This window comes from Eptatretus burgeri, chromosome 3, assembly GCF_056783735.1.
Source record: "Eptatretus burgeri isolate ZD-2024b chromosome 3, Ebu_testis_v1, whole genome shotgun sequence".
Taxonomy (NCBI): Eukaryota; Metazoa; Chordata; class Myxini; order Myxiniformes; family Myxinidae; genus Eptatretus; species Eptatretus burgeri.
In genome coordinates, this window is record NC_140963.1 from 105,400,911 (window position 1) to 105,427,638 (window position 26,728).

Below are 26,728 nucleotides of genomic sequence, written 5' to 3' on the forward strand. Positions count from 1 at the left end.
AACCGCAGGAGATGCTCACAGACTATGCAGGAAACAAATCTCATTTGAGTCTCTCAGCAGCCGCTCATGGGAGACAAAGTCCGACCAGCGATCACCAAGGATTCTCCGAAGAGACCTGGCACCAAAGAATTGTCTCCATCTCAGATCCCTGGTGAAAGTCCAAGTCTCACATCCAGAGAGCAAGACTGGAAGCACCAAGGACCTGAAGAATCACACTTTCATCCTCCTGCACAAGAACTGACAGCACCACACCCCATGATCCAGTGAATCTATGTCTACCCAGGCCTGACCCAGACATCTATTGACCTCTGGCTCACTGCCTGCGGAGACCCCCAGGCCCGACCCAGATGTCTACTGACCTCTGGCTCACTGCCAGCGGAGACAGGAATATCACTGCCACGGTAAGTGAATCTCTCCATGACCTCAACATCCTCACTACAAACAGGACAGACAAGATAGCAGCATCCAAGAAGTCATTGAAAGCTTAGATCTCAGTTGTGACCCAGGAAACCCGTAATCCCAGTGGCTCTGACTTGAGGACCCCCAAAAGGATATCCAGGGTCTCCACAATGATGACTGCATCGTCTGCGAAATCAAGGTCAGAGACCTTGACATTCCCAAACAATGCACCGCAGATTGATCTCTCTGACATCCTCCCCATAATCCAATCCATGCAAGTGCTGAAAAGTGTGGGGGCCAGTACACACCCGTGACAAACTCCAATGCAAACTGGAAATAAGTCAGAGATGGTGTCACCAACTCTCACAGCATTCTCAGTACCAGAATATAGTTCATACATCAGATTGATCAGTTTTGGTGGCACCCAACAAAGACCAAGAATTCTCCAGAGGGCATCCCGATTCACTGAATCAAACGCTTCACAGAGATCAACATAGGCTGTAAGCAGGTTAGGTCAGGTATGGGAGCATGTGCCAGAACAGCGCGTCGCTGCATCCACTTTCCACCGGTACTCCAGGGGCCTCCGTCTGGCCATCCCCCAGGCAGATGCCAGGCCCATCCCCATCTCCTTGAGATGCTGATCAACCATGAGGCACGTGGTCAGCCCATTGGCCTCCTCCACTCACGAGACTCCCTCGCTGAGAGAATCTGGTGAGCAGGATCAGCGTCAGGAAAACCAGCCACATGTACATACAGCCGCAGCTGACGCTCACGGACTATGCAGGTAACAAATCTCATCCGAGTCTCTCTCAGCAACCGCTCGTTGGACACAAAATCCGACCAGCGATAGCCAAGGATTCTCCGAAGAGACCTGGTACCAAAGGAATTAAGTCTCCATTTCAGATACTTTGTCAGAGTCCAAGGCTCGCATCCAGAGAGCAAGACTGGAAGCACCAAGGACCTGAAGACTCGGAATTTCGTCGTACCGGCAGCGCCACCCACACCCCATTATCCAGTGAATCCATGACTCCCCAGGCCCGACCCAGACGTCTATTGCCCTCTGACTCACAGCCAGCAGAGACATGAATATCACTGCCAAGGTAAGTGAATCTCTCCACGACCTCAACATCCTCACCACAAACAGACACAGACAGGACAGCAGCATCCAAGATGTCATTGAAAGCCTGGATCTTAGTTTTGACCCAAGAAACCCATAATCCCAGCAGCTCCGACTCCTCATTCAGCACCTCGAGGACCCCCAAAAGGATACCTAAAGTCTCCGCAAAGATGACTGCATCATCTGCGAAATCAAGGTCCGAGATCTTGACATTCCCAAACGATGCACCGCAGCTTGATCTCTCCGATATCCTCCCGAGACTCCAGTCCATACAAGTGCTGAAAAGAGTAGGGGCCAGTACACACCCCTGACGAACTCCAGTAACAACTGGAAATAAGTCAGAGATGGTACCACCACATTTCACAGCACTCAGTACCAGGGTAGAGTTCAGACATCAGATCGATCTGTTTTGGTGGCACCCCACGAAGACCAAGAATCCTCCAGAGGGCATCCTGATTCACTGAATGGAACGCTTTACAGAGATCAACATAGGCTGCAAGCAGCCCCTGCCGAAACTCTCGTCTGCGTTCCGTGAGGACCCGAAGAGCAAGGATATGGTCAATCGTTGACCTCTGGTGTAAAGCCTGACTGCTCTGGACGCTGGTGCTCAAGCAGATGGTGGCGAACCCCATCAAGAATATCCGAGCAAAGACCTTGCCCGGCACTGAGAGCAGCGTCACCCCTCGGTAGTTGCAGTTTTGGCGATCACCCTTCCCTTTCCTGAGAGGGACAACAAGGCCCCTCTTCAAATCAGTTGGGATGATGCCTGTGTTCCAGGCAGAGCGCAGAACTGCATGCAATGACACGAGTGCAGCATTTCCACCAGCCTTGAGAAGTTCAGCATGGATGCCACAGATCCCTGGAGCTTTACCCCGTTTCAACCAGTTCAATGCAGCCCAAGTTTCCACAAGCGAAGGTGGACCACAGTTGATTGCAGGGTCAGCAACAGGGATTGTAACACCCTTGACGTCCAACTCGACAGCTGGTGGATCAGCCTGGTACAACCGCTCAAAGTAACCGGCCCAGCGGGCCTTCACTTCAGACTGGTGAGCACAATCAGTGTCAGGAGACCCTGCAGCCCCTGCCGAAACTTTTGTCTGCATTCGGTGAGGACTCGAAGAGCAAGGATACGGTCAATAGTTGACCTCTTTAGCATAAAGCCCGACTGCTCTGGGTGCTGGTGCTCAAGCAGATGGTAGCGAACCCTATCAATAATTATCCGAGGAAAGACCTTACCCAGCACTGAGAGCAGCGTCACCCCTCGGTAGTTGTTGCGGTCCTGGCGATCACCCTTCCCTTTCCAGAGAGGGACAACAAGGCCCCTCTTCGTCAGAGCACAGAACTGCATGCAATGACATGAGTGCATTTCCACCAGTCTTGCGAAGTTCAGCATGGATGCCACAAATCCCATGAGTTTTACCCAATTTCAACTCGTTCACCACAGCCTGTTTCCACAAATGAAGGTGGATCACAGTTGGTTGGAAGGTCAGCAATAGTAACTGGCCCAGCGGGCCTTCACTTCGGACTCTTCTATCAAGAGCCCACCACCCTCCGCTATAACTCCAGTACACCGAGGGAAGGGCTTGGAGGAAAGCAATGCACAAATTCCCTTGTAAGCAGGACGAGAATCACTTGACCAGAGGTGGCTCTACCCCCTCACAGATGCCTCGCACATAGGCCTCCTTGTCCACCCTCAGCACATGTAGTTTTACGTGCAAGTTCCCTGAACAACTCAGCTCTGCCAATAAGCCTGGCCCTGCAACTCTGGTTAATAGTATCCGGTGTCCCTTGAGACACCTGACGTCGTTCTTCACCTGACGGTAGGTTCCAAGACATCCACCGGCAACATCAAGGACGGTGGTCTTGAAGGCACTCCACAAGTCTTCAGGATTTCCTAAAGCAGCCAGACCACCCAATCCCCACTCAGCCTGTTCGCAAGCTCCTCATCTACCCTCTCATCCTTGAGCTTGCCAATATCCAGCCGAGGCTGGGATGGTACTATTCTCCCGGATTTAAGCTGCAACTTCAGAGTTGGTACACCAAGCACCTGTGGTCGTCATTGAGGAACTGAGCACTCTGGTAGACCCTGCAGTTCTGGATCATCCTCTGAAATATTACAATTTTACACAGGTGGAGGCTAATTAACTTGGTGTGTGATTTTGAAGGTGATTAGATACACCTGAGCTAATTTACAGTTGCTGTTATGAGGGGGGTGGACACTTATCCAACCAAGATATTCTAGTTTTGTATTTATAATAAATTCTGAAATTTGTAGAATTTGTTTTTCATTTGGAAGTTGTGGGTTACGATGTGTAAATGAAGGTGGAAAAAGTTTGATTTAATGTAATTTAATTCCAGGTTATGAGGCAACTTAAGGTGAAAATTTTGAAAGGGGTTGTACACTTTCTTGGCACTGCAATGCGCAACTTCGACCCAGGTGGGTAAACTTCCAGTCATCATATTAAGACAATAATTATATCGCTGGCAACATGTGGAGAGGGTAGGGTAGGAACTTTCTTCCGTCCATAAAGTTTGCACACACTCATGCACGCACGCAGTTTGTCAAATTGATGAGTAAAAATGGAAAAACATTTTTAAAAGTACAGAAATAAGTAATGAAAATGTTTTTTTTAATATATTTTATATTGATATAAAAATTGGTTTTATTATTTATTCATATGTAGCCTGTGGCTGCTTGGCTGCATCATTTTCTGGGGGCACAGTAATGCCACTGATGCAATGCCCCCTGCTACCAGTGAAATGGTACTCATTTCACCAACCTGAGAAGGATGACAGGCTGAGTCAACCCACCTGGTGTTACAAATCAATGATTTGACAGGGGCTTGAACTCAAGACCCAGAGATCTTAAGCCAGCTCAGCCAGCCTCCCGTCCCGTTAAGCCAACATCAGCCTTATACAAAGGATGTTGGGATGGTTTACCAAAAAGTATGTAAACAAGGTAGGGATGGTCAGAAGAAATTATCATGTGAAACCATCCCTACATCTCTCTTTCATATATATATTCGACCAGTTTCATTGCGTTGATGTAATCAACCCATGTTGCTTGTTGCAGTAAACCAGAAAAAGAAACGATCGAGTGCTTTGATGGAGTTCACGAGAGCGCTACGGGAAATGCAGGAGAGGCAGTTGGAATGGGATGCGAGAGAGATGGAAATGAACCGAGAGGAGAGGCAGAGACGCGAGGAGGAGAGGAAAGCACGTGAGGAGGAGAACCGAGAAGAGCAGAGGCGGCGTGAGGAGGAGAACCGAGAAGAGAGGAGAAGACGGGAGGAAGAGGAAATGATGCACGAACGAGAAGAGAGGAGGTTGGACAGAGAGGAAAGAAGGCTTGAACGAGAGAACTTTTATGCTATGAATGCACAATTAGTTTCTGCGATTAATAATGTTGCTTCAGCACTCATCTCAAACAGTCAACGTTGAAATGTTCGTATTCCTTCGAAGTTATTTGCATATTAAATTTTCCACGACAGTTTTGAAGCGGGACTCGTATTTGATTCATGGTTAGTGGTGGGTGCTCGAGTAGGTGGGGGGGGGGGGGGTGGAGTGTTTTTGCTGTTTGAGTGGCATTGTTGCTGGAGGGCTATCTTCGAGGTGCGCACACTCACCTTTGAACTGTCTCTTGAGTTCTAATCTCCCCAGCTATAAACTCCCATCCTGGAGTTTCACATGCAGGGCGATGCATAAATGTGTGTGCCGTACATTTGGTGGATGTTAAACTGGACATCCCATCTGTTAGCACTGGTTGGTGGATGTTGAAGACACGAGTTGGTGGCGGCGTGGTTTGCAAAGAGTGAGCAGCCAAATTATTTCTGCTTCCCTGAATTTTTTATTTCATTTTAGAAATTCCTGCCCTGACTGACTGCTGGGAAGGCAATGGTAAACTACTCACTATTACTTTGCTTTGGCAGGCACAGGCTCTTTGTAAGGAGTATAGTACACTTTGAATGATTGGCATTGACATATGAAGTTTAGTGAATCCTAGCAAATACAACCCGTTGCTTTGCTGACGGGGGTGTATTAAGGAGGGGGGTTGGGAGAGAGAGGAAGAGAGAAGAGGCAGGAGGCAGCGGAAGCTCGGAAGAGGAGAGGGGAAGGAAGAGGGGGGAAGAGAGGGGAAGAGGAAGAGGGGGAAGGGAGGGGGAAGAGGGAGGGGGAAGAGGAGGGGAAGGAAGAGGGGGAGGAAGAGGAAGAGGGGGGAAGGGAGGGGGAAGAGAGGGGAAGAGGAAGAGGGGGAAGGGAGGGGAAGAGGGAGGGGGAAGAGGGAGGGAGGAGGGGAGAAGAGGGAGGGAGTGGGGGAAGAGGGAGGGGGAAGGGGGAGAGGGAGGGAAGGGGGAGAAGGAAGGGGGAAGAGGGGAAGGGGGAGAGGGAAGAGGGGGAAGGGGGGAGAAGGAAGAGGGGGGAAGGGGGGAGAAGGAAGAGGGAGTGGGGGAAGAGGGGGAAGGGGGAGAAGGAAGAGGGAGTGGGGGAAGAGGGGAAGGGGGAGAAGGAAGAGGGGGAAGGGGGAGAAGGAAGAGGGGAAGGGGGAGAAGGGAAGGGGGAGAAGGAAGAGAAGAAGGGGGAGGGGAAGAGGAAGAGGGGGGAAGAGGCAGAGAAGGAAGAGGGGGAAGAGGCAGAGAAGGAAGAGGAAGGGGGAGGGGAAGAGGAAGAGGGGGAAGAGGCAGAGAAGGAAGAGGGGGAAGAGAAGAGAAGGAAGAGGAAGAGGGGGAAGAGGAAGAGGGGGAAGAGGAAGAGGGGGAAGAGAAGAGGGGGGAGAGAAGAGGAAGAGGGGGAAGAGGAAGAGGGGGAAGAGGAAGAGGGGGGAAGAGGAAGAGGGGGAAGAGGAAGAGGGGGAAGAGGAAGAGGGGGGGAGAGAAGAGGACGAGGGGGGAGAGAAGAGGACGAGGGGGGAGAGAAGAGGACGAGGAGGGGAGAGAAGAGGACGAGGGGGGGAGAGAGAAGAGGACGAGGGGGGAGAGGAAGAGGAAGAGGGGGGGAGAAGAGGAAGAGGGGGGAGAAGAGGAAGAGGGGGAGAAGAGGATGGGGGAGAGGAAGAGGAAGAGGGGAGGGAGGGGGAAGGGGGGAGGGAGGGGGAAGGGGAGAAGGAAGAGGGGGAAGGAGGAGAAGGAAGGGGGAGAAGGAAGGAAGAGGGGGAAGAGGGGGGAAGGAGGAGAAGGAAGAAGGACGAGGGGGAAGAGGGGGGAAGGAGGAGAAGAAAGGGGGAGAAGGAAGAAGGATGAGGGGGAAGAGGAAGAGAAGGAAGGGGGAGAAGGACGAGAGGGGAAGGAGGAGAAGGAAGAGGGGGAAGGGGGAGAAGGAAGAGGGGGATGGGGGGAAGGGGGAAGGGGGAAGGGGGGAGAAGGAAGAGAGGGGAAGGAGGAGAAGGAAGAGGGGGAAGGGGGGAGAAGGAAGAGAGGGGAAGGAGGAGAAGGAAGAGGGGGAAGGGGGAGAAGGAAGAGGGGGAAGGGGGAGAAGGAAGAGGGGAGAAAGAAGTGGGGGAAAGGGGGGAGAAGGAAGAGGGGGAAGGGGGAGAAGGAAGAGGGGGAAGAGGGGGAGAAGGAAGAGAAGAAGGGGGAGAAGGAAGAGAAGAAGGGGGGAGAAGGAAGAGGGGGGAAGGGGGAGAAGGAAGAGGGGAAGGGGGAGAAGGAAGAGGGGGAAGGGGGAGAAGGAAGAGGGGAAAGGGGGGAGAAGGAAGAGGGGGAAGGGGGAGAAGGAAGAGAAGTAGGGGGAGAAGGAAGAGGGGGAAGGGGGAGAAGGAAGAGAAGGAAGAGGGGGAAGGGGGAGAAGGGGAAGGGGGAGAAGGAAGAGAAGAAGGGGGAGGGGAAGAGGAAGAGGGGGAAGAGGAAGAGAAGGAAGAGGGGGAAGAGGAAGAGAAGAAGGGGGAGGAAGAGGAAGAGGGGGAAGAGGCAGAGAAGGAAGAGAAGGAAGAGGAGGGAAGAGGAAGAGGGGGGAAGAGGGGGGAAGAGGAAGAGAAGAAGAGGAGGGAAGAGGAAGAGGAGGGAAGAGGAAGAGGGGGGAAGAGGAAGAGGGGGGAGAGGAAGAGTGGGGGAGGAAGAGGGGGGGAGAGAAGAGGACGAGGGGGGAGAGAAGAGGACGAGGGGGGAGAGGACGAGGGGAGAGAAGAGGACGAGGGGGAGAGGAAGAGGAAGAGGGGGGAGAGAAGAGGAAGAGGGGGGAGAGAAGAGGAAGAGGGGGGAGAGAAGAGGACGAGGGGGGAGAGAAGAGGACGAGGGGGGAGAGAAGAGGATGAGGGGGGAGAGGAAGAGGAAGAGGGGAGAGAAGAGGAAGGGGGGGGAGAAGGAAGAGGAAGAGGGGGGAGAAGAGGAAGAGGGGGAAGAAGAGGGAAGAGGGGGAGAAGGAAGAAGGATGGGGGGAAGAGAAGAGGAAGGGGGGGAGAAGAGGATGGGGGAGAGAGGAAGAAGGAAGAGGGGAGAGGAAGAGGGGGAAGGGGGAGAAGGAAGAGGGGAAGGAGGAGAAGGAAGAGGGGGAAGGGGGAGAAGGAAGAGGGGGAGGGAGGGGGAAGGGGGGAGAAGGAAGAGAGGGAAGGGGGGGAGAAGGAAGGGGGGAGAAGGAAGAGGGGGAATGGGGGAGAAGGAAGAGGGGGAGAAGGGGGAGGGGGAAGAGGGGGAAGGAGGAGAAGGAAGAAGGACGAGGGGGAAGAGGGGGAAGGAGGAGAAGAAAGGGGGGAGAAGGAAGAAGGATGAGGGGAGAAGAGGAAGAGGGGGAGAAGAGGAAGAGGGGGGAGAAGAGGAAGAAGGGGAGAAGAGGGGAAGGAGGAGAAGAGGAGGGGGGAGAAGGAAGAAGGATGAGGGGAAGAGGAAGAGAAGGAAGGGGGAGAAGGACGAGAGGGGAAGGAGGAGAAGGAAGAGGGGGAAGGGGGAGAAGGAAGAGGGGGGAAGGGGGAGAAGGAAGAGGGGAAGGAGGAGAAGGAAGAGGGGGGAAGGGGGAGAAGGAAGAGGGGAAGGAGGAGAAGGAAGAGGGGGAAGGGGGAGAAGGAAGAGGGGGGAAAGGGGGGAGGGGGAGAAGGAAGAGGGGGGAAGGGGGGAGAAGGAAGAGGGGAAGGGGGAGAAGGAAGAGGGGGAAGAGGGGAGAAGGAAGAGGGGAAGGGGAGAAGGAGAAGGAAAGGGGGGAGAAGGAAGAGGGGGGAAGGGGGAGAAGGAAGGGGGAGAAGGAAGAGGGGTAGAGGGAGGAGGGGGAGAAGGAAGAGGGGGAAGGGGGAGAAGGAAGAGGGGGAAGGGGGGAGAAGGAAGAGGGGGAAGGGGGGGAGAAGGAAGAGGGGGGAAGGGGGAGAAGGAAGAGGTAAGGGGGAGAAGGAAGAGGGAGAAGGGGGAGAAGGAAGGGGAGAAGGAAGAGGGGGAAGGGGGAGAAGGAAGAGGGGGAAGGGGGAGAAGGAAGAGGGGGAAGGGGGAGAAGGAAGAGGGGGAAGGGGGAGAAGGAAGAGGGGGGAAGGGGGGAGAAGGAAGAGGGGGAAAGGGGGAGAAGGAAGAGGGGGGAAGGGGGAGAAGGAAGAGGGGGAAGGGGGAGAAGGAAGAGGGGGAAGGGGGAGAAGGAAGAGGGTAAGGGGGAGAAGGAAGAGGGGGGAAGGGGGAGAAGGAAGAGGGGGAAGGGGGGAGAAGGAAGAGGGGGAAGGGGGAGAAGGAAGAGGGGGAAGGGGGGAGAAGGAAGAGGGGGGAAGGGGGGAGAAGGAAGAGGGGAGAAGGAAGGGGGGGGAAGGAAGAGGGGGAAGGGGAGAAGGAAGAGGGGAATGGGGGAGAAGGAAGAGGGGTAATGGGGAGAAGGAAGAGGGGGTAATGGGGGAGAAGGAAGAGGGGGAAGAGGGGGAGAAGGAAGAGGGGGGTGGGAGAAAGAAAGAGGGGAGAAGGAAGAGGGGGAAGAGGAAGAGGGGGGAGGGAAGAGGGGGGAAGGGAAGGGGGGAAGGAAGAGGGGAAGAGGGAGGAAGGGGGAGAAGGAAGAGGGGAAGGGGGAGAAGGAAGAGGGGGAAGGGGGAGAAGGAAGAGGGGAGAGGGGGGAAAGGGGGAGAAGGAAGAGGGGGGAGAGGAAGAGGAAGAGGGGGGGAGAAGAGGAAGAGGGGGAGAAGAGGAAGAGGGGGGAGAAGAGGATGGGGGGAGAAGAGGATGGGGGGAGAAGAGGATGGGGGGGGAGAGGAAGAGGAAGAGGGGAGGGAGGGGGGAAGGGGGAGAAGGAAGAGGGGGAAGGAGGAGAAGGAAGGAAGAGGGGGGGAGAAGAGGAAGGAGGGGAAGAGAAGGAAGGACGAGGGGGGAAGAGGGGGAAGGAAGAGGGGGAAGGGGGAGAAGGAAGAGGGGGAAGGGGGGAGAAGGAAGAGAAGGAAGGGGGGAGAAGGAAGAGGGGGAAGGGGGAGAAGGAAGAGGGGGAAGGGGGAGAAGGAAGAGGGGGGAAAGGGGGGAAGGGGGGAGAAGGAAGAGAGGGAGAAGGAAGGGGGAGAAGGAAGAGGGGGTAATGGGGGAGAAGGAAGAGGGGGTAATGGGGGAGAAGGAAGAGGGGGTAATGGGGGGAGAAGGAAGAGGGGGAAAAGGGGGAGAAGAAAGTTGAGGGGTGGGAGAAAGAAAGAGGGGGGAAGAGGGGGTGAAGGAAGAGGGGGGAAGGGAAGGGGGAAGGGAAGGGGGAAGGGAAGAGGGGGAGGAAGAGGGAGGAAGGGGGAGAAGGAAGAGGGGGAAGGGGGAGAAGGAAGAGGGGGAAGGGGGGAGAAGGAAGAGGGGAGAAAGAAGGGGGAGAAGGAAGAGGGGGAAAGGGGGAGAAGGAAGAGGGAGAAGGGGGAGAAGGAAGAGGGGAGAAAGAAGTGGGGGGAAGGGGGGAGAAGGAAGAGGGGGAAGGGGGGGAGAAGGAAGAGGGGGGAAGGGGGAGAAGGAAGAGGGGGAAGGGGGGAGAAGGAAGAGGGGGAAGGGGAGAAGGAAGAGGGGGAAGGGGGAGAAGAAGTGGGGGGAAAGGGGGAGAAGGAAGAGGGGGAAATGGGGGAGAAGGAAGAGGGGGGAAGGGGGAGAAGGAAGAGGGGTAATGGGGAGAAGGAAGAGGGGGAGGAAGGGGGAGAAGGAAGAGGGGGGAGAAGGAAGAGGGGAGAAGGAAGAGGGGGAAGGGGGAGAAGGAAGAGGGGAGAAGGAAGAGGGGGAAGGGGGGAGAAGGAAGAGGGGGAAAGGGGGAGAAGAAAGTTGAGGGTGGGAGAAAGAAAGAGGGGGGGAAGAGGGGGTGAAGGAAGAGGGGGGGAAGGAAGGGGGAAGGGGGGGAGTAGAGGGGGAAGGGGGGGAAGGAAGGGAAGGGGGAGAAGGAAGAGGGGAGAAGGGGAGAAGGGGGGGGGGAGAAGGAAGGGGGGAGAAGGAAGAGGGGGAAGGGGGAGAAGGAAGAGGGGGAAGGGGAGAAGGAAGAGGGGGAAGGGGGGAGAAGGAAGAGGGGGAAGGGGGGAGAAGGAAGAGGGGGGAAGGGGGAGAAGGAAGAGGGGAAGGGGGAGAAGGAAGAGGGGGAAGGGGGAGAAGGAAGAGGGGGGAAGAGGGGGAGAAGGAAGAGGGGGAGGGAAGAGGGGGAAGGGGGGAGAAGGAAGAGGGGGGAAGGGGGGAGAAGGAAGAGGGGGAAGGGGAGAAGGAAGAGGGGGTAATGGGGGGAGAAGGAAGAGGGGAGAAGGAAGAGGGGAGAAGGAAGAGGGGGGAAGAGGGGGAGAAGAAAGTTGAGGGGTGGGAGAAAGAAAGAGGGGGAAGGGAAGAGGGGGAAGGGAAGGGGGAGAAGGAAGAGGGGAAAAGGGGGGGGAGAAGGAAGAGGGGGAAGGGGGAGAAGGAAGAGGGGGGAAGGGGGAGAAGGAAGAGGGGAAGGGGGGAGAAGGAAGAGGGGGAAGGGGGGAGAAGGAAGAGGGGGAAGGGGGGAGAAGGAAGAGGGGGAAGGGGAGAAGGAAGAGGGGGGAAGGGGGAGAAGGAAGAGGGGGAAGGGGGAGAAGGAAGAGGGGGAAGGGGGAGAAGGAAGAGGGGGAAGGGGGAAGGGGAGAAGGAAGAGGGGGAAGGGGGGGAGAAGGAAGAGGGGGAAGGGGGAGAAGGAAGAGGGGGTAATGGGGGGAGAAGGAAGAGGGGGGAAGGGGGAGAAGGAAGAGGGGAAGGGGGAGAAGGAAGAGGGGGGGGAAGGGGGGAGAAGGAAGAGGGGAGAAGGGGGAAGGGGGAGAAGGAAGAGGGGGAAGGGGGAGAAGGAAGAGGGGAAGGGGGAGAAGGAGAAGAGGGGAGAAGGAAGAGGGGGAAGGGGGGAGAAGGAAGAGGGGGGAAGAGGGGGAGAAGAAGAGTTGAGGGGGGGAGAAGGAAGAGGGGGAAGAGGGGAGAAGGAAGAGGGGGAAGGGAAGAGGGGGGAAGGAAGGGGGAAGAGGGGAGGGGAGAAGGAAGAGGGGAAGGGGGAGAAGGAAGAGGGGGAAGGGGGAGAAGGAAGAGGGGAGAAAGGAAGAGGGGGGAAAGGGGGGAGAAGGAAGAGGGGGAAGGGGGAGAAGGAAGAGGGGGAAGGGGGAGAAGGAAGAGGGGGAAGGGGGGAGAAGGAAGAGGGGGAAGGGGGAGAAGGAAGAGGGGGAAGGGGGGAGAAGGAAGAGGGGGAAGGGGGAGAAGGAAGAGGGGGAAGGGGAGAAGGAAGAGGGGAAGGGGGGAGAAGGAAGAGGGGGGAAGAGGGGGAAGGGGGAGAAGGAAGAGGGGGGAAGGGGGAGAAGGAAGAGGGGGAAGGGGAGAAGGAAGAGGGGGAATGGGGGAGAAGGAAGAGGGGGAAGGGGGAGAAGGAAGAGGGGGTAATGGGGGAGAAGGAAGAGGGGGAAGGGGGGAGAAGGAAGAGGGGAGAAGAAAGTTGAGGGGTGGGAGAAAGAAAGAGGGGGGAAGGAGAGGGGGAAGGGGGAGAAGGAAGAGGGGGAAGGGGGAGAAGGAAGAGGGGGAAGGGGGAGAAGGAAGAGGGGGAAAAGGGGGAGAAGAAAGTTGAGGGGTGGGAGAAAGAAAGAGGGGGAAGAGGGGTGAAGGGAAGAGGAGAGGGGGGAAGGAAGAGGGGGGGAAGGAAGAGGGGGGAAGGGGGAGAAGGAAGGGGAGAAGGGAAGAGGGGAGAAGGAAAGAGGGGGAAGGGGGAGAAGGAAGAGGGGGGAAGGGGGAGAAGGAAGAGGGGGAAGGGGGAGAAGGAAGAGGGGGAAGGGGGAGAAGGAAGAGGGGGAAGGGGGAGAAGGAAGAGGGGGAAGGGGGGAGAAGGAAGAGGGGGAAGGGGGAGAAGGAAGAGGGGGAAGGGGGAGAAGGAAGAGGGGGAAGGGGGGAGAAGGAAGAGGGGAAGGGGGGAGAAGGAAGAGGGGGGAAGGGGGAGAAGGAAGAGGGGGAAGGGGGAGAAGGAAGAGGGGGAAGAGGGGAGAAGGAAGAGGGGGGAAGGGGGAGAAGGAAGAGGGGAAGGGGGAGAAGGAAGAGGGGGAAGGGGGAGAAGGAAGAGGGGGGAAGGGGGAGAAGGAAGAGGGGGAGAAGGAAGGAAGAGGTGGGAGAAGGAAAGAGGGGGAAGAGGGGGAGAAGGAAGAGGGGGAGAAGGAAGAGGGGGAAGGGGGGGAGAAGGAAGAGGGGGAAGGGGAGAAGGAAGAGGGGGAAGGGGGAGAAGGAAGAGGGGGAAGGGGGAGAAGGAAGAGGGGGAAGGGGGGGAGAAGGAAGAGGGGAGAAGGAAGAGGGGGAAAAGGGGGAGAAGAAAGTTGAGGGGTGGGAGAAAGAAAGAGGGGGAAGAAGAGGGGAAGGGGGGGAAGGGAAGAGGGGAGGGAAGAGGGGGAGAAGGAAGAGGGGGAAGGGGAGAAGGAAGAGGGGGAAGGGGGAGAAGGAAGAGGGGAGAAGGAAGAAGAGGGGAAGAGGGGAAGGGGGAGAAGGAAGAGGGGGGAAGGGGGAGAAGGAAGAGGGGGAAGGGGGGAGAAGGAAGAGGGGGAAGAAGGGGGGAGAAGGAAGAGGGGGAAGGGGGAGAAGGAAGAGGGGGAAGGGGGAGAAGGAAGAGGGGGAAGGGGGAGAAGGAAGAGGGGGGAAGGGGAGAAGGAAGAGGGGGAAGGGGGAGAAGGAAGAGGGGGAAGGGGGAGAAGGAAGAGGGGGGAAGGGGGAGAAGGAAGAGGGGGAAGGGGAGAAGGAAGAGGGGAAGGGGGAGAAGGAAGAGGGGGAAGGGGGAGAAGGAAGAGGGGAAGGGGGAGAAGGAAGAGGGGGGAAGGGGAGAAGGAAGAGGGGGGAAGGGGGGAGAAGGAAGAGGGGGAAGGGGGGAGAAGGAAGAGGGGGAAGGGGGAGAAGGAAGAGGGGGAAGGGGGAGAAGGAAGAGGGGGAAGGGGGGAGAAGGAAGAGGGGGAAGAGGGGAGAAGGAAGGGGGGAGAAGGAAGGGGGAGAAGGAAGAGGGGAGAAGGAAGAGGGGGGAAGGGGGGGAGAAGGAAGAGGGGGAAGGGGGAGAAGGAAGAGGGAAGGGGGGGAGAAGGAAGAGGGGGAAGGGGGAGAAGGAAGAGGGGAAGGGGAGAAGGAAGGGGGAGAAGGAAGAGGGGGGAAGGGGGAGAAGGAAGAGGGGGAAGGGGGAGAAGGAAGAGGGGGGAAGGGGGGAGAAGGAAGAGGGGGAAGGGGGGAGAAGGAAGAGGGGGGAAGGGGGAGAAGGAAGAGGGGGAAGGGGGGGAGAAGGAAGAGGGGGAAGGGGGAGAAGGAAGAGGGGGGAAAGGGGGGAGAAGGAAGAGGGGGAAGGGGGGAGAAGGAAGAGGGGGAAGGGGGGAGAAGGAAGAGGGAAGGAGAAGGAAGGGGGGAAGGGGGAGAAGGAAGAGGGGGGAAGGGGGGAGAAGGAAGAGGGGGAAGGGGGGAGAAGGAAGAGGGGGAAGGGGGAGAAGGAAGAGGGGGAAGGGGGGAGAAGGAAGAGGGGAAGGGGGGGAGAAGGAAGAGGGGGAAGGGGGGAGAAGGAAGAGGGGGAAGGGGGAGAAGGAAGAGGGGGAAGGGGGAGAAGGAAGAGGGGGAAGGGGGAGAAGGAAGAGGGGAAGGGGGGGAGAAGGAAGAGGGGAAGGGGGGAGAAGGAAGAGGGGGAAGGGAGAAGGAAGAGGGGGAAGGGGGAGAAGGAAGAGGGGGGAAGGGGAGAAGGAAGAGGGGGGAAGGGGGGAGAAGGAAGAGGGGAAGGGGGAGAGGGAGAAGGAAGAGGGGGAAGAAGAGGGAGAAGGAAGAGGGGGGAAGGGGGAGAAGGAAGAGGGGAAGGGGGAAGAGGGGGAGAAGGAAGAGGGGGGAAGGGGGAGAAGGAAGAGGGGGAAGGGGGGAGAAGGAAGAGGGGGAAGGGGGAGAAGGAAGAGGGGGAAGGGGGAGAAGGAAGAGGGGGGAAGGGGGGAGAAGGAAGAGGGGGAAGGGAAGAGGAGAAGAGGGGGGGAAGGGGGAGAAGGAAGAGGGGGAAGGGGGAGAAGGAAGAGGGGGAAGGGGGAGAAGGAAGAGGGGAAGGGGGAGAGAAGGAAGAGGGGGGAAGAGGGGGGGGAGAAGGAAGAGGGGGAAGGGGGGAGAAGGAAGAGGGGGAAGGAAGAAGGAAGAGGGGGAAGGGGAGAAGGAAGAGGGGGAAGGGGGAGAAGGAAGAGGAGGGGAGGAAGAGGGGGAAGAGGGGGAGAAGGAAGGGGGGGGAGAAGGAAGAGGGGGAGAAGGAAGAGGGGGAAGGGGGAGAAGGAAGAGGGGGAAGGGGGAGAAGGAAGAGGGGGAAGGGGGAGAAGGAAGAGGGAGGGAAGGGGGGAGAAGGAAGAGGGGGGAAGGGGGAGAAGGAAGAGGGGGGAAGGGGGGAGAAGGAAGAGGGGGAAGGGGGAGAAGGAAGAGGGGGAAGGGGGAGAAGGAAGAGGGGGAAAGGGGGGAGAAGGAAGAGGGGAGAAGGAAGAGGGGAGAAGGAAGAGGGGGAAGGGGGAGAAGGAAGAGAGGGGAAGGGGGGAGAAGGAAGAGAGGGGGGAAGAAGGGGGAGAAGGAAGAGGGGAAGGGGGGAGAAGGAAGAGGGGGGAGAAGGAGGGGGAGAAGGGAAGAGGGGAAGGGAAGAGGGGGAGGGAAGAGGAGAAGGGGGGGAAGGGGGAGAAGGAAGAGGGGGAAGGGGGGAGAAGGAAGAGGGGAAGGGGGGAGAAGGAAGAGGAAGAGAAGGAGAAGGGGGAGAAGGAAGAGGGGGAAAGGGGGAGAAGGAAGAGGGGGAAGGGGGAGAAGGAAGAGGGGAAGGGGGGAGAAGGAAGAGGGGGAAGGGGGGAGAAGGAAGAGGGGGAAGGGGGAAGAGGGGGGGAAGGAAGAGGGGGAAGGGGGAGAAGGAAGGGGGGAGAAGGAAGAGGGGGAAGGGGGGAGAAGGAAGAGGGGGAAGGGGGAGAAGGAAGAGGGGGGAAGGGGGAGAAGGAAGAGGGGGAAGGGGGGAGAAGGAAGAGGGGGAAGGGGGGGAGAAGGAAGAGGGGGGAAGGGGGGAGAAGGGAAGGGGGAGAAGGAAGGGGAAGGAGAAGGAAGAGGGAAGGGGGAGAAGGAAGGGGGAAGGGAAGGGGGAGAAGGAAGAGGGGGAAGGGGAGAAGGAAGAGGGGGAAGGGGGAGAAGGAAGAGGGGGAAGGGGGAGAAGGAAGAGGGGAGGGAAGGAAGAGGAGAAGGAAGAAGAGGGGAGAAGGAAGGGGAGAAGGAAGAGGGGGAAGGAAGAGGGAGAAGGAAGAGGGGAGAAGGAAGAGGGAGAAGGAAGAGGGGAGAAGGAAGAGGGGGAAAGGGGGAGAAGGAAGAGGGGGGAAGGGGGAGAAGGAAGAGGGGGAAGAGGGGAGAAGGAAGAGGGGGAAGGGGGAGAAGGAAGAGGGGAGAAGAAGGGAGGGGAGAAAGAAGAAGGGGGGAGAAGGAAGAGGAAGGAGGGAAGAGGGGGAAGGGGGAGAAGGAAGAGGGGTAGGGGGGAGAAGGAAGAGGGGGGAAGGGGGAGAAGGAAGAGGGGGAAGGGGGAGAAGGAAGAGGGGAGAAGGAAGAGGGGGAAGGAGAAGGAAGAGGAAAGGGGGGAGAAGGAAGAGGGGGGAAGGGGGGAGAAGGAAGAGGGGGAAGGGGGAGAAGGAAGAGGGGAAGGGGGAGAAGGAAGAGGGGGAAGGGGGAGAAGGAAGAGGGGAAGGGGGAGAAGGAAGAGGGGAAGGGGGAGAAGGAAGAGGGGAAGTAGGGGGAGAAGGAAGAGAAGTAGGGGGAGAAGGAAGAGTGGGGAAGGGGGAGAAGGAAGAGGGGGAAGGGGGAGAAGGAAGAGGGGAAGGGGGAGAAGGAAGAGGGGGGAAGGGGGAGAAGGAAGAGGGGAGAAGGAAGAGGGGAGAAAGAAGTGGGGGGAAAGGGGGAGAAGGAAGAGGGGGTAATGGGGGAGAAGGAAGAGGGGAGAAGGAAGAGGGGGGAAGAGGGGGAGAAGAAAGTTGAGGGGTGGGAGAAAGAAAGAGGGGGGGAAGGGAAGAGGGGGAGTAGAGGGAAGAGGGAGGGGGAAGAGGGGGGAAGGGAAGAGGGGGAGTAGAGGGAAGAGGGGAAGGTAGAGGAGAAGGAAGGGGGGAAGGGGGAGAAGGAAGGGGGGAAGGGGGGGAGAAGGAAAGAGAGGGGGGAAGAGGGGGTGCGGGGAGAGCTGTGCCTCAGCAAACGTTGTCATACCGTGGGAGGGAGGGATGAGAGAGATAGAGATAGAGATAGAGATAGAGATAGAGATAGAGATAGAGATAGAGATAGAGATATAGAGATATAGAGATATAGAGAGAGATATGTTATGCTTCATGTCCAAACACACACACACACACACCTCATCTGAACAGCTGTACACACGATGACACAACAGAGTTTGTAAAGTAATCCGCTGTCACATTTGCAAAAACTTTGATGTCCCAGTTCCAGAAAATTTGTGGGAACACAAACCAAAAGCAATCACTGAAAACATGGAAGTACCTACCGCTCACGTACGAACCAATGATCACATCGAGCGTGAACATCAAAAACAAAGCGTTATGACCACATATCATACTTTGGTGCAAAAAAGAGAAGGTATTGCTGATTGAGGTGTTACTTGCAGTGATTTTGGATTCAACGATGCAGAAATCAAGGAAATAACCAAACACCAAGACCTCAAGAATGAAGTGAGAAGATCCTGGAAGCTGAAATTGCTAAAGTTGGACCAGCGATAGCTAGACCTACAGGAATGATGATTAAAGAACGTCACAGAGATATTAAACATCGTGGCAATACCCTTGGGTGCACACCTGGTAGTGGCTGGATAAGATAACCAGGCAATCACAAGTAGGCATGGATGACCACAAAATATATCACGGAGAAGAAAGTAAATACCTCAAGATTTTTTTTAATGCAATGAACAAACCTTGGTGCATCACGGGTGATAAAGGTTGTGGTCAAGTTTCATCGAAATTGTGTGTGTGGCTTCAAAGAAGAAAGCAAATTCATATTTTGGGGAGCAAACCCCCTCTCCCCATAGACCCTCATAGATGCCAATTTTCTAATGTCGTGAACAAACTTTAGTACATCATGGGTGGGGAAGATGGTGGTCAAGTTTCATCGGAATTGCAAGTGTTGTTTTGGAGAAGAAAGCAAATTCATATTTTGGGGGGCAACCCCCCCCTTAAATCCCCTTCAAGCAGATTTTTCTAATGTCATGAACAAACTTTGGTACGTCATGGGTGATGAAGGTTGTGGTGAAGTTTCATTGCAATTGTGTGCATCGTTTGAGAAAGCAAATAACTCTTTGGGGAGGCAACCCACTCTCCACCCCCCCCCCCACTCCCCCTGTAAACTCCCTCTGTAGACCTCTTCAGACCCCGTTTTTTTAGGCCATAACGAGTGATGAAGGTTGTCAAATTTCATTGAAAATCGTATGTGTAGTTTCTGAGAAGTTGCAAGTATTTGTGGACGGACGGATGGATGACGCACCATTCCATAAGCTCCCCAGAACTACTTTACAGGTGGGCTAAAAACCATCCCTGGGAACATTATAACAAAGAACTACATTTGGAAGCTGTCCAGGGCTCAGCAACGATCCTGAAGAGAGCCCTCGGCACAAAACTTCACAGCTTGGTCCATGAATCGTGACCCCTTACTGAAACGAAGGTAGATGCTTTGAGCCTACCCTGGGAGGACTCCATTCCACATATGTAGATACCAACCAACGACACACACACACACATACACACACGCACACGAACTTTGCCGATATTGGCAATTTTTCGGGAGTCGGTTTGATTACTGACTCCAGTATGGACTGATACAACCCAGAAACCTTGAGTAGCTTTCACCAAAAAACAACGTTTCATTGATATCGACATTTCAAGGACATCATCACAAACATTATTCTTTATAAACAGCTGCATGTTACAGGTGGAATAAAAATTGGCTCGGTAATTTGGAAAACCTATCAACACTGCAAACAGCTTGGAAATCTGATGTTATCAAATATATTTTGCTTTGAAACTCACAAAGAGAAACATACAAATCCGAGAACCAAATGCTTTAGAAACAGGCGTGAGGACAAAGGAAAACCTGGAAAAAAAACCTCCATAAGATACGGGATGAAACTTTGCCACCACGGCACCCGTAACAGGCATGGCATGTCCACAGATCCAAATCTACCCATATGTACCACGTCCGTGTGTGCTGTTTTCTTACCTCTACCTTGTAGTAACTGTCAACTGCACATCCCGATCAGGACACGAACTCAGACCCCAGCGAGGTTACCCAGGAAATGCCTTAAGACCCCAGAGAGCGAGGTGGCTGAGGATCACCTGATGAAGGATATGATTAAATAAGGTTGTTAATTATCTTCAAAAGAGGTGTTTTAATGAACCCAAACACCCAATTTTCACTCTTGCACTTCCTTGGAGTGTTTTTTTAGTATACAAGCAAAGTTTCAGGCTGATACGTTTTACGGTTTTGGAGTTATGGAGGAGACACACACACACACACACACACACACACACACACACACACACACACACACACACACACACACACACACACTTATTAGTATAGATACAACTTCTCATCGTGAAACATTCAACAGTTCCACCTTCATTTGATGTACCATACTCTTTACCAAGCATTGGTGATACTCAAGCTGTTTCCTGGCAAAGGTTATACTGGGTGGTTTGCCATTTCCTTCTCAGGGTCGTTTGTCTGTGCTCTGGCTTTTTAAATGACGAGCGTCAAGCATGGAAGTAGCACCTACCATGTTTTAAGTCTTTGATATGAGTATATAGTGGGGCAACTTAGCTAAATATAGCATAACAATTGTGCATTTTGTGAAGAAAGCACCAAATTTGGCACACTAGTAGCCTATCATATTATGAACAGATTTGGATATTGGGCCATCTCAAAATTTCTGATGGCAGTGGAAAATGGCTACCACAGCCATCAGCGGCTGAATTTGAGATGGCCCAATATCCAAATCTGTTCATAATATGTTAGGCTACTAGTGTGCCAAATTTGGTGCTTTCTTCACAAAATGCACAATTGTTATGCCAAGTTGCCCCACTAATATGACTCAACCAGGGTTCGAACCGCCGACCACCCAGACTCAGAGTGGATGCTCTAACCATTATGCCACCACCGAGTCTGGTTCCTTCATTTGAACCATTCCCTTATCTGGCAATGTCTGAACTCGTGCACACTCAGTTGTTTAACAGAATGATCTTGTGATCTTCACAAAGGTCGTGATTATCTAATCATTTAAATGCATGAATCTTATTTATTTGAGGATGTATTTTGCCATCCTCCTTTGGTCTCTCAAATATATTGTTTTGGTACATCCGCCATCTGAATAACTGAGTCTTTGAAGACCATAGTCGATTTTCGTCGAGCAAACCTCGAACCGGCTTCAGGTCCAAATCTGTATTACCATTACTAACAAAGTTAGCGAGACGAATGGGGAGTCGGGCCGGCAGTCACGTAACAGATCTTAACCGATTGGCCGAGCGTAACCAAGTTACATGGTGCACTCTTATCTCGAGAGCCCAATAATTTATTGATCAACCAATCATAAGTTGCCATACTCTGCCAGCAGGATAGACATGAGTCGTCAGAACACAAAATGAATTTAAGCATTATTAAACAGGCACGTATTTACAGGGGTAATTCAAAGAGCATGTATTTACAAGGCAGTTAACATTCCCACTTATTCCTGACACGACTATTCCTGCCCTCGGGTTCCTTATGTAGTCAACTTAACACTTTACAAACGTGGCGCCAATCATACATCGGGCAATGAAATGAGAGAAAGAGAAAAGAAGATGGGGACCTGTCGTGCTGCGGGACACCTTGCGTTCACTTGTCGGAGATGACACCCCAATGACTCTGACATGTCTACTTGTGGTCCGTCTCGACCTGTCGCTGGCTCCACTCTGCATGCCTCCAAACCGCCGTGTCACACCACGGACCAGAAGATAAGCGCAGCGCAGACTCCGAACCATTAGATTATAGCACCAAGACCAAAGACGCTGACAAGAGTAAGATGTTCACGAGAGCGAGATGGTAACGAGAGCAAGGACGAAGAGGATGGTGTCTTCTCTCTCCTTCTCGAGGACTTTGGCTCACACTTCAACTCTTGAATCCAAGACACGATCCCATGACGAGCCCAAGATGAAGACATCTCATTTGCACTCCCTTTTAAAGTGTCTTTTCCCCCTCTCCTCTCCGGCCCCCCAACGTTTTCATGGTAGGGGTCGTGGAGTTCTTTCCTCTCGCCCGATTGAGTGTGTGAAGTAAAAATAACATATATGGACTCCTTTCTAACACATTAACAATGCATATCTATTTACATGCAATACAATATGCTTAACTGAGCAAAGGGGGACCACGAGAAGGAGCGTTCACATCGTGCTCTATCAGGCTTTTGCCTGTGAATCCTTTTACCACATTACACCTACCTATCAAATAGTATGTTTTTGATCAGTGCTCGAGAGTGCTAAACATGAATCTGCAGTCCAATCCAGACAAAGATGTTGGCGAGCTACAATATCACAAATTAGGGTCCTTTGCAGGTCCAGCATTGTTGCTAATCTCAGCTAACATGCAAGGTCTTTCAGCAGCCAAACAATATTTTCTGGCAGATATTTGCATGAAAAATAAACGTGTCATTCTTTGCCTTCAAGAGCCACATTGGGGAGCTTCTATGATCCGTCTAAGGATCCCAAGTATGACACTTGTGACAGAGAGATCACATGGTAAACGTGGCAGGGCTGTTTTTGTTCACAGTGGAGTTTCTCTTGACAAGTCCTCCAATGTTAGAAATTGGTAACATTGAAGTCATTCACATCCAGCTTATTGGGATCTCCATAAACACGGTCTGTCCATTGGGACCATCATACTCTGTGCAGAGCGTCGATGCTGCCAAAGCAGTCTCCTGGGCTATGAGGCACAGTCCTAGACGGGTCGCCACTCCGACACAGGATACTCGAATGGTTCATTCATCCCAGCAAGCTGGCACTCATTTTGCTGACCTCGGAAGGATGACAAGCTGAGTCAACCCCACCTGGTATTAATTCAACAGTTGAGCAAGATTTGAACTCAAGACTCTAAAGATCCCAAGTGCAGTCGACAAGCCACCTAAAAAGGAGTTCTCGTTCCCAGATGGTTTTACTGATAATTCTGTTGATGTGGTGATCGGCAATGATGGGGAATTTGTTGAAAGCTGGTCAGCTGCAAGACAGATGTCCCACGTCCACGATGCAAAGCTACCAAGTTCCTTCAACAGCAGCAGATGGAGACGTGGCTGTAACCCAAACCTGGTGTTTACATTAAATTGCATTGCTTAACCAATGTGAGAAAATTGTCCTGGCCAAAATTCCAAACTCCCAGCACTGACCTATTGAAATAAAACTCCAGGCAATGGCTGCCCCTTATGCGGTTCCCTTCCGTCGACATTTCACCTGGAAAAGGTGAACTGGGAGAAATTCTCAGTAGACCTGGATGCTGCGATCAAAGACCTACCAGCTTCCCCCACGAACTGATATTTTTGTGGATACGATGAAAAGGTTCTCTCGGACCAATATCCCGAAAGGCTGTCGTATGAATTACATACCGGGACTGTCACAGAATGCTGAGGAACTCTACAAGGACTACACCAGCTGCTTCCAGACTAATCTCTTTGGCAATAATACCCTGGAATCCAGAGAGCGACTAATCAATGCCATATCAGAGAAGCAGCGAAATAAGTGGCAAGTGATGATTGACTCCTCCAAATATGAGCCATCGCAGCAGAAACACCTGGAAAACCATAAATATGCTGGGAAATGTCTTCATGAAAGCACAGCATCGATTTTAGATCACAACAGACCAGGCTGCTCACCAGTTCCTCATGAACAACCAAGGAAACCCAGGCGATCGCCCGAGTAGAATTAAACTTCCAAGGCCTGATAATTTTGTCCAGGAGGACTCTTAACTTCACCACACCTTTCACTATGAGTGAACTCCGACTTGGCATCAAAGACCCGCAACAAAGCTGCCGGACATGCTGACATCCTCTGTGAACAAGTCAAGCACCTAGGACCAGTACTCTCCTGTGGTTATGAGACATGTTCAACAGCTGCTTGACTTCCAATAAGATCCAAAAGCTGCGAAGACGTGCAAAAGTAGTGGCCATTCTGAAGCCTGTAAAAGATCCCCCCAACACCAAGAGCTTCCGGCCAATCTCCCTGCTCTGTCACATGTACAAACGAGAACGGCACTGGGTAGAGCACATACCTCTGCCAGGCTAAGGAGTTTACATTTTGTATCCCACTGATAGGCTGGATCTGCATCCAGACCGCAACCAAAATCTAATCAGCTTGTTATTGTCACCTAGCCAACTCATCCACCAAGTTTTGTCATAACTCGTCCACGACGTTTTGAAATATCATGCTATATATCACTTTTGGCCGCATCCTTCAATGGTGGGGAATCACTTGAAATTTTTTTCTTTTTTAATCCTCGTATCTGGATCCGGATCTTCACCAAGATTGAATCAATTCGTCCTTGTCACACACCCAACTTGTCTACCGAGTTTCATCCGAATCCGTTCACAACTTTTTGAGATATGCTATGTATTGTTTTTAGCCATAAATCGCTCAATGGTGAAGAATGGTCACTTAAATGGTCATGGTCGCTCAATGGTCACTTCAAAAATTATAGTATCTGGATCTGGATCTGCACCAAAATCTAATCAATTTGTCCTCGTAACACACCCAGCCTGTGGGTGTTTCAGTGGTGGAGGTAATTATCCGAATTATATCACCACAATGGATTATATATGCACAAAAGCAGGATGCATGTTTTTTCTTCATATACATAACTTGGGTTAATTTAATTTTCGGGAGCAATTGAGGCAGCGGTCTGTTGCCTATACACTGCCCAAATAAAGGGATCTGTCAGAAGAACATGTTGCATGCTCAGCACAAGATCACCTGTTGGGTGGGTATATCCTGTGGTATTAATAATCATAAAGATAACATGAATCCACCCTCCCACCCCCCCCCCAGCCACTCCTGCTTCCAGTGCATTTAATGCATGTCCATTGACTACATGTATCACATTTTACCACCTGGGCCATGATGTTGGGATATTGTACAGTTTCCATTAATGCTTTTTTTGTGTCGTTAGAAAAAGTATCTACATGCATTTGATTGTGGGGTTTGCTGCTACTTCTTCCATATCCGCTTGCACCTTTGGTTCGTTTGTTCATACTATGACCAGCTCTTAGAATCCTGTGGTGCGTGCCAGCACTTGCAGTACCAGTGACTTTAGCAGCATTGAGGAGAGCATTTTCGGTGGACATGTTGACTGAAGGCTTCACCCTCTTATGTAGAGGCCTCGCCTCCAGCATTCATTTGAATAAGTCTGAGCGAGATTTCTCTCAATTTACCCTTTTTGCTGCAAATGATCTTCATGGAAATTGCCTCAGATAGGGAGAAGCACCAACAAACCAAAGATTCAGGGTGAATGCACAGCCATGTCTGTGCATTCAGCAAGAAGCCTCATCTCTCACAAAACTTTGTGTGTTTAGTCTTGTCCTTCAACGCCTGTGAGTTGCAGAGCAGCCAAATACAAATACACCACCAGTCTCGTGTTCACCACCACACCAGAATTTGAGGTGACACCCTAATTCCGCTTCTGAGTCGATGAGCTTGGACAGCATGGTTGATGGAGCGGATCCTCAAAAGCTCAAGGCCGGATCACTACCAGGTCACCACCTCATGGCGGTGATCTGTCTGATATTGTATTAGCAGAAGGAAATTATTTCAGGAGCTCTGATATCACTAACATGACTCACTGTGGCTTTCTACGAAGTAGCAATGCACATCAGCATACACAATGCATGGCCATGACTTGGGATTGACGATCTAAACCTCTGCTAGATGCTTATTAGGACACTTTGAGTCCAATCACAACCAATTTTACCTCATTACAATGTTTATCATAATACTAAGATTTTCTACACAATTGAATGACATTTGAAGTTCAATTAAATATATATATATATATATATATATATATATATATATATATATATATATATATATATATATATATATTACAAATAATTGAACTAATGAAGACTTCAGTGGTGTGCCTATGTCTAATTGGCAGTTCAATAGAGTGCACCCAGAAAACATGAACATTCAATGATGGTGAAAGAGAAACATCCATTCCATCCATTGGGACCATACTCTGTGCAGAGCACATACTCTGCCTAAACAGTCTCCTGGGCTATTGGGCACAATCCGGGACGGGTCGCCACTCTGACACAGGAAATCAGCAAGCTCGTACTCATTTTGCCAACCCCAGAAGGATGACAGGCTGAGTCAACCCCACCTGGTATTAATTCAACAGCCAAGCAGAACTTGAACTCAGGACCCTCGGATCCCAATCCCACCACTCTTGCCATTAAGTCAACACCAGGCATACTCCAGCCATTTTGTACCCGTCCGTATTGTACCATATTCTGACAAACCTGGTGGACAGCTCTGATTTTCGTGGGCATCTCCAGCTGTTAAGTGGCTGCAAATCAGCAGGAGTAGATGGATTTCATCTTTGGGTCCTGAAGGAGTTAGCTAACATCATATGTACTCCACTGGCAATCATCTTCAAGAAGTTGTTGGATGAGGGAATACTTCCAGATGACTGGAAAAAAGGCCAATGTAATTCCGATCTTGAAGATGGGAAATCGCCGACTGCCACAGAACTACAGACTAATTTGCCTAACATCTGTAATTGGTAAAACCATGGAATCCATTTGTGGGGGATGCAGTGCTGCATCATGTCATCAGTAATAACCTCCTCCATGAGGAGCAGCATGGTTTATATCTGGTCGTTCATGTTCCTCACAGCTGATGTGCCAACTTTGAGGAATGGACTAGGATGATCAGTTCTGGGAAGCCAATCGATGTCTTCTTCTATCTGGATGTTAGCAAAGCATTCAATATCATCCCACATCGGCACCTTCTTAGAAAATCCAAACTTATGGCATCAATGACAAACTTCTGAAATGGATTTAGGCTTTCCTTGCAGGTAAAACCCAACGTATCACTCTCAACGGTGTTCAATCTGACTAAATTAGCCTTGGCTGAGGAGTCCCACAGGGAAGTGTTCTCGGTCCCCAGCTCTTTGTGTTCTAAGTCAATGACTTGCCAACTGAGATGCAGAACTCCATCCAGATGTAAGCTGATGCTACAAAGATTCATGGGGATATCACAACCCCAGCACACTCAAGATATTTGCAGGAGGACCTTGACACAGCTGTAAGATGGGTCGTTACTTGACAACTTTCATTCAATCCAGCCAAATGTAAGGTCATGCACGATGGCAAAGGAAACTGGAATGTAACATATTACCTCAAGGGTGAAGAACGACAAGTTACACAGGAAGAAAAGGTCATTGGTGATGTTATAAACAATAAGCTCACCTTTCATAGACATGTAGCTGCATCTGTCAACAAGGCCAATCAGATGTTGGGTCTTCAGGAGGAGTTTTTCCAGCTTCATCAAGGAAACCTTCCCACTCCTCTAACTCTGTAGACCGTCCTCTCCTAGAATATGGGAATGTAATTTGGCATCCAAGACTTAAAGTAGATGCTGATAAGATAGAGAGGGTGCGATGGGGAACGACAATGTACCAGAACTTGGACAACTCACATATCAGGAAAGACTCCCTCCACTACAGACAACGAGGATATTTGATTGAAGTGTATAAGATCATCAAAGGCTTAGTAGCCACAGATCCCGAGCACTTCTTTATTCCGGTGATATATCGTGCAATGAGAGGACATACTCTGAAGTTGTTGAAGGAG

The 26,728-nt window shown here is 52.7% G+C and overlaps 1 protein-coding gene and 1 long non-coding RNA gene across 2 annotated transcripts in view; one reads left to right on the forward strand and one right to left on the reverse strand.

Annotated features, from left to right (window-relative positions):
• Positions 1-5,009, forward strand: part of LOC147030584 (uncharacterized) — a 33,095-nt gene extending 28,086 nt beyond the window's left edge. The window contains exon 3 of the mRNA XM_085874794.1: positions 4,590-5,009. Coding sequence (XP_085730920.1) covers positions 4,590-4,957 — 368 coding nt within the window. The 3' untranslated portion in view covers positions 4,958-5,009. The remainder of the gene's footprint in view (positions 1-4,589) is intronic.
• LOC147030583 (uncharacterized) overlaps positions 1-26,493 on the reverse strand; it is a 104,909-nt gene extending 78,416 nt beyond the window's left edge. Inside the window, exons 1-2 of the long non-coding RNA XR_015056449.1 lie at positions 26,345-26,493; positions 19,078-19,193 (exon numbers count right to left, since the gene is read on the reverse strand). This is a non-coding gene — a long non-coding RNA (uncharacterized LOC147030583). The remainder of the gene's footprint in view (positions 1-19,077; positions 19,194-26,344) is intronic.
• Between the last annotated feature and the right edge of the window lie 235 nt (positions 26,494-26,728).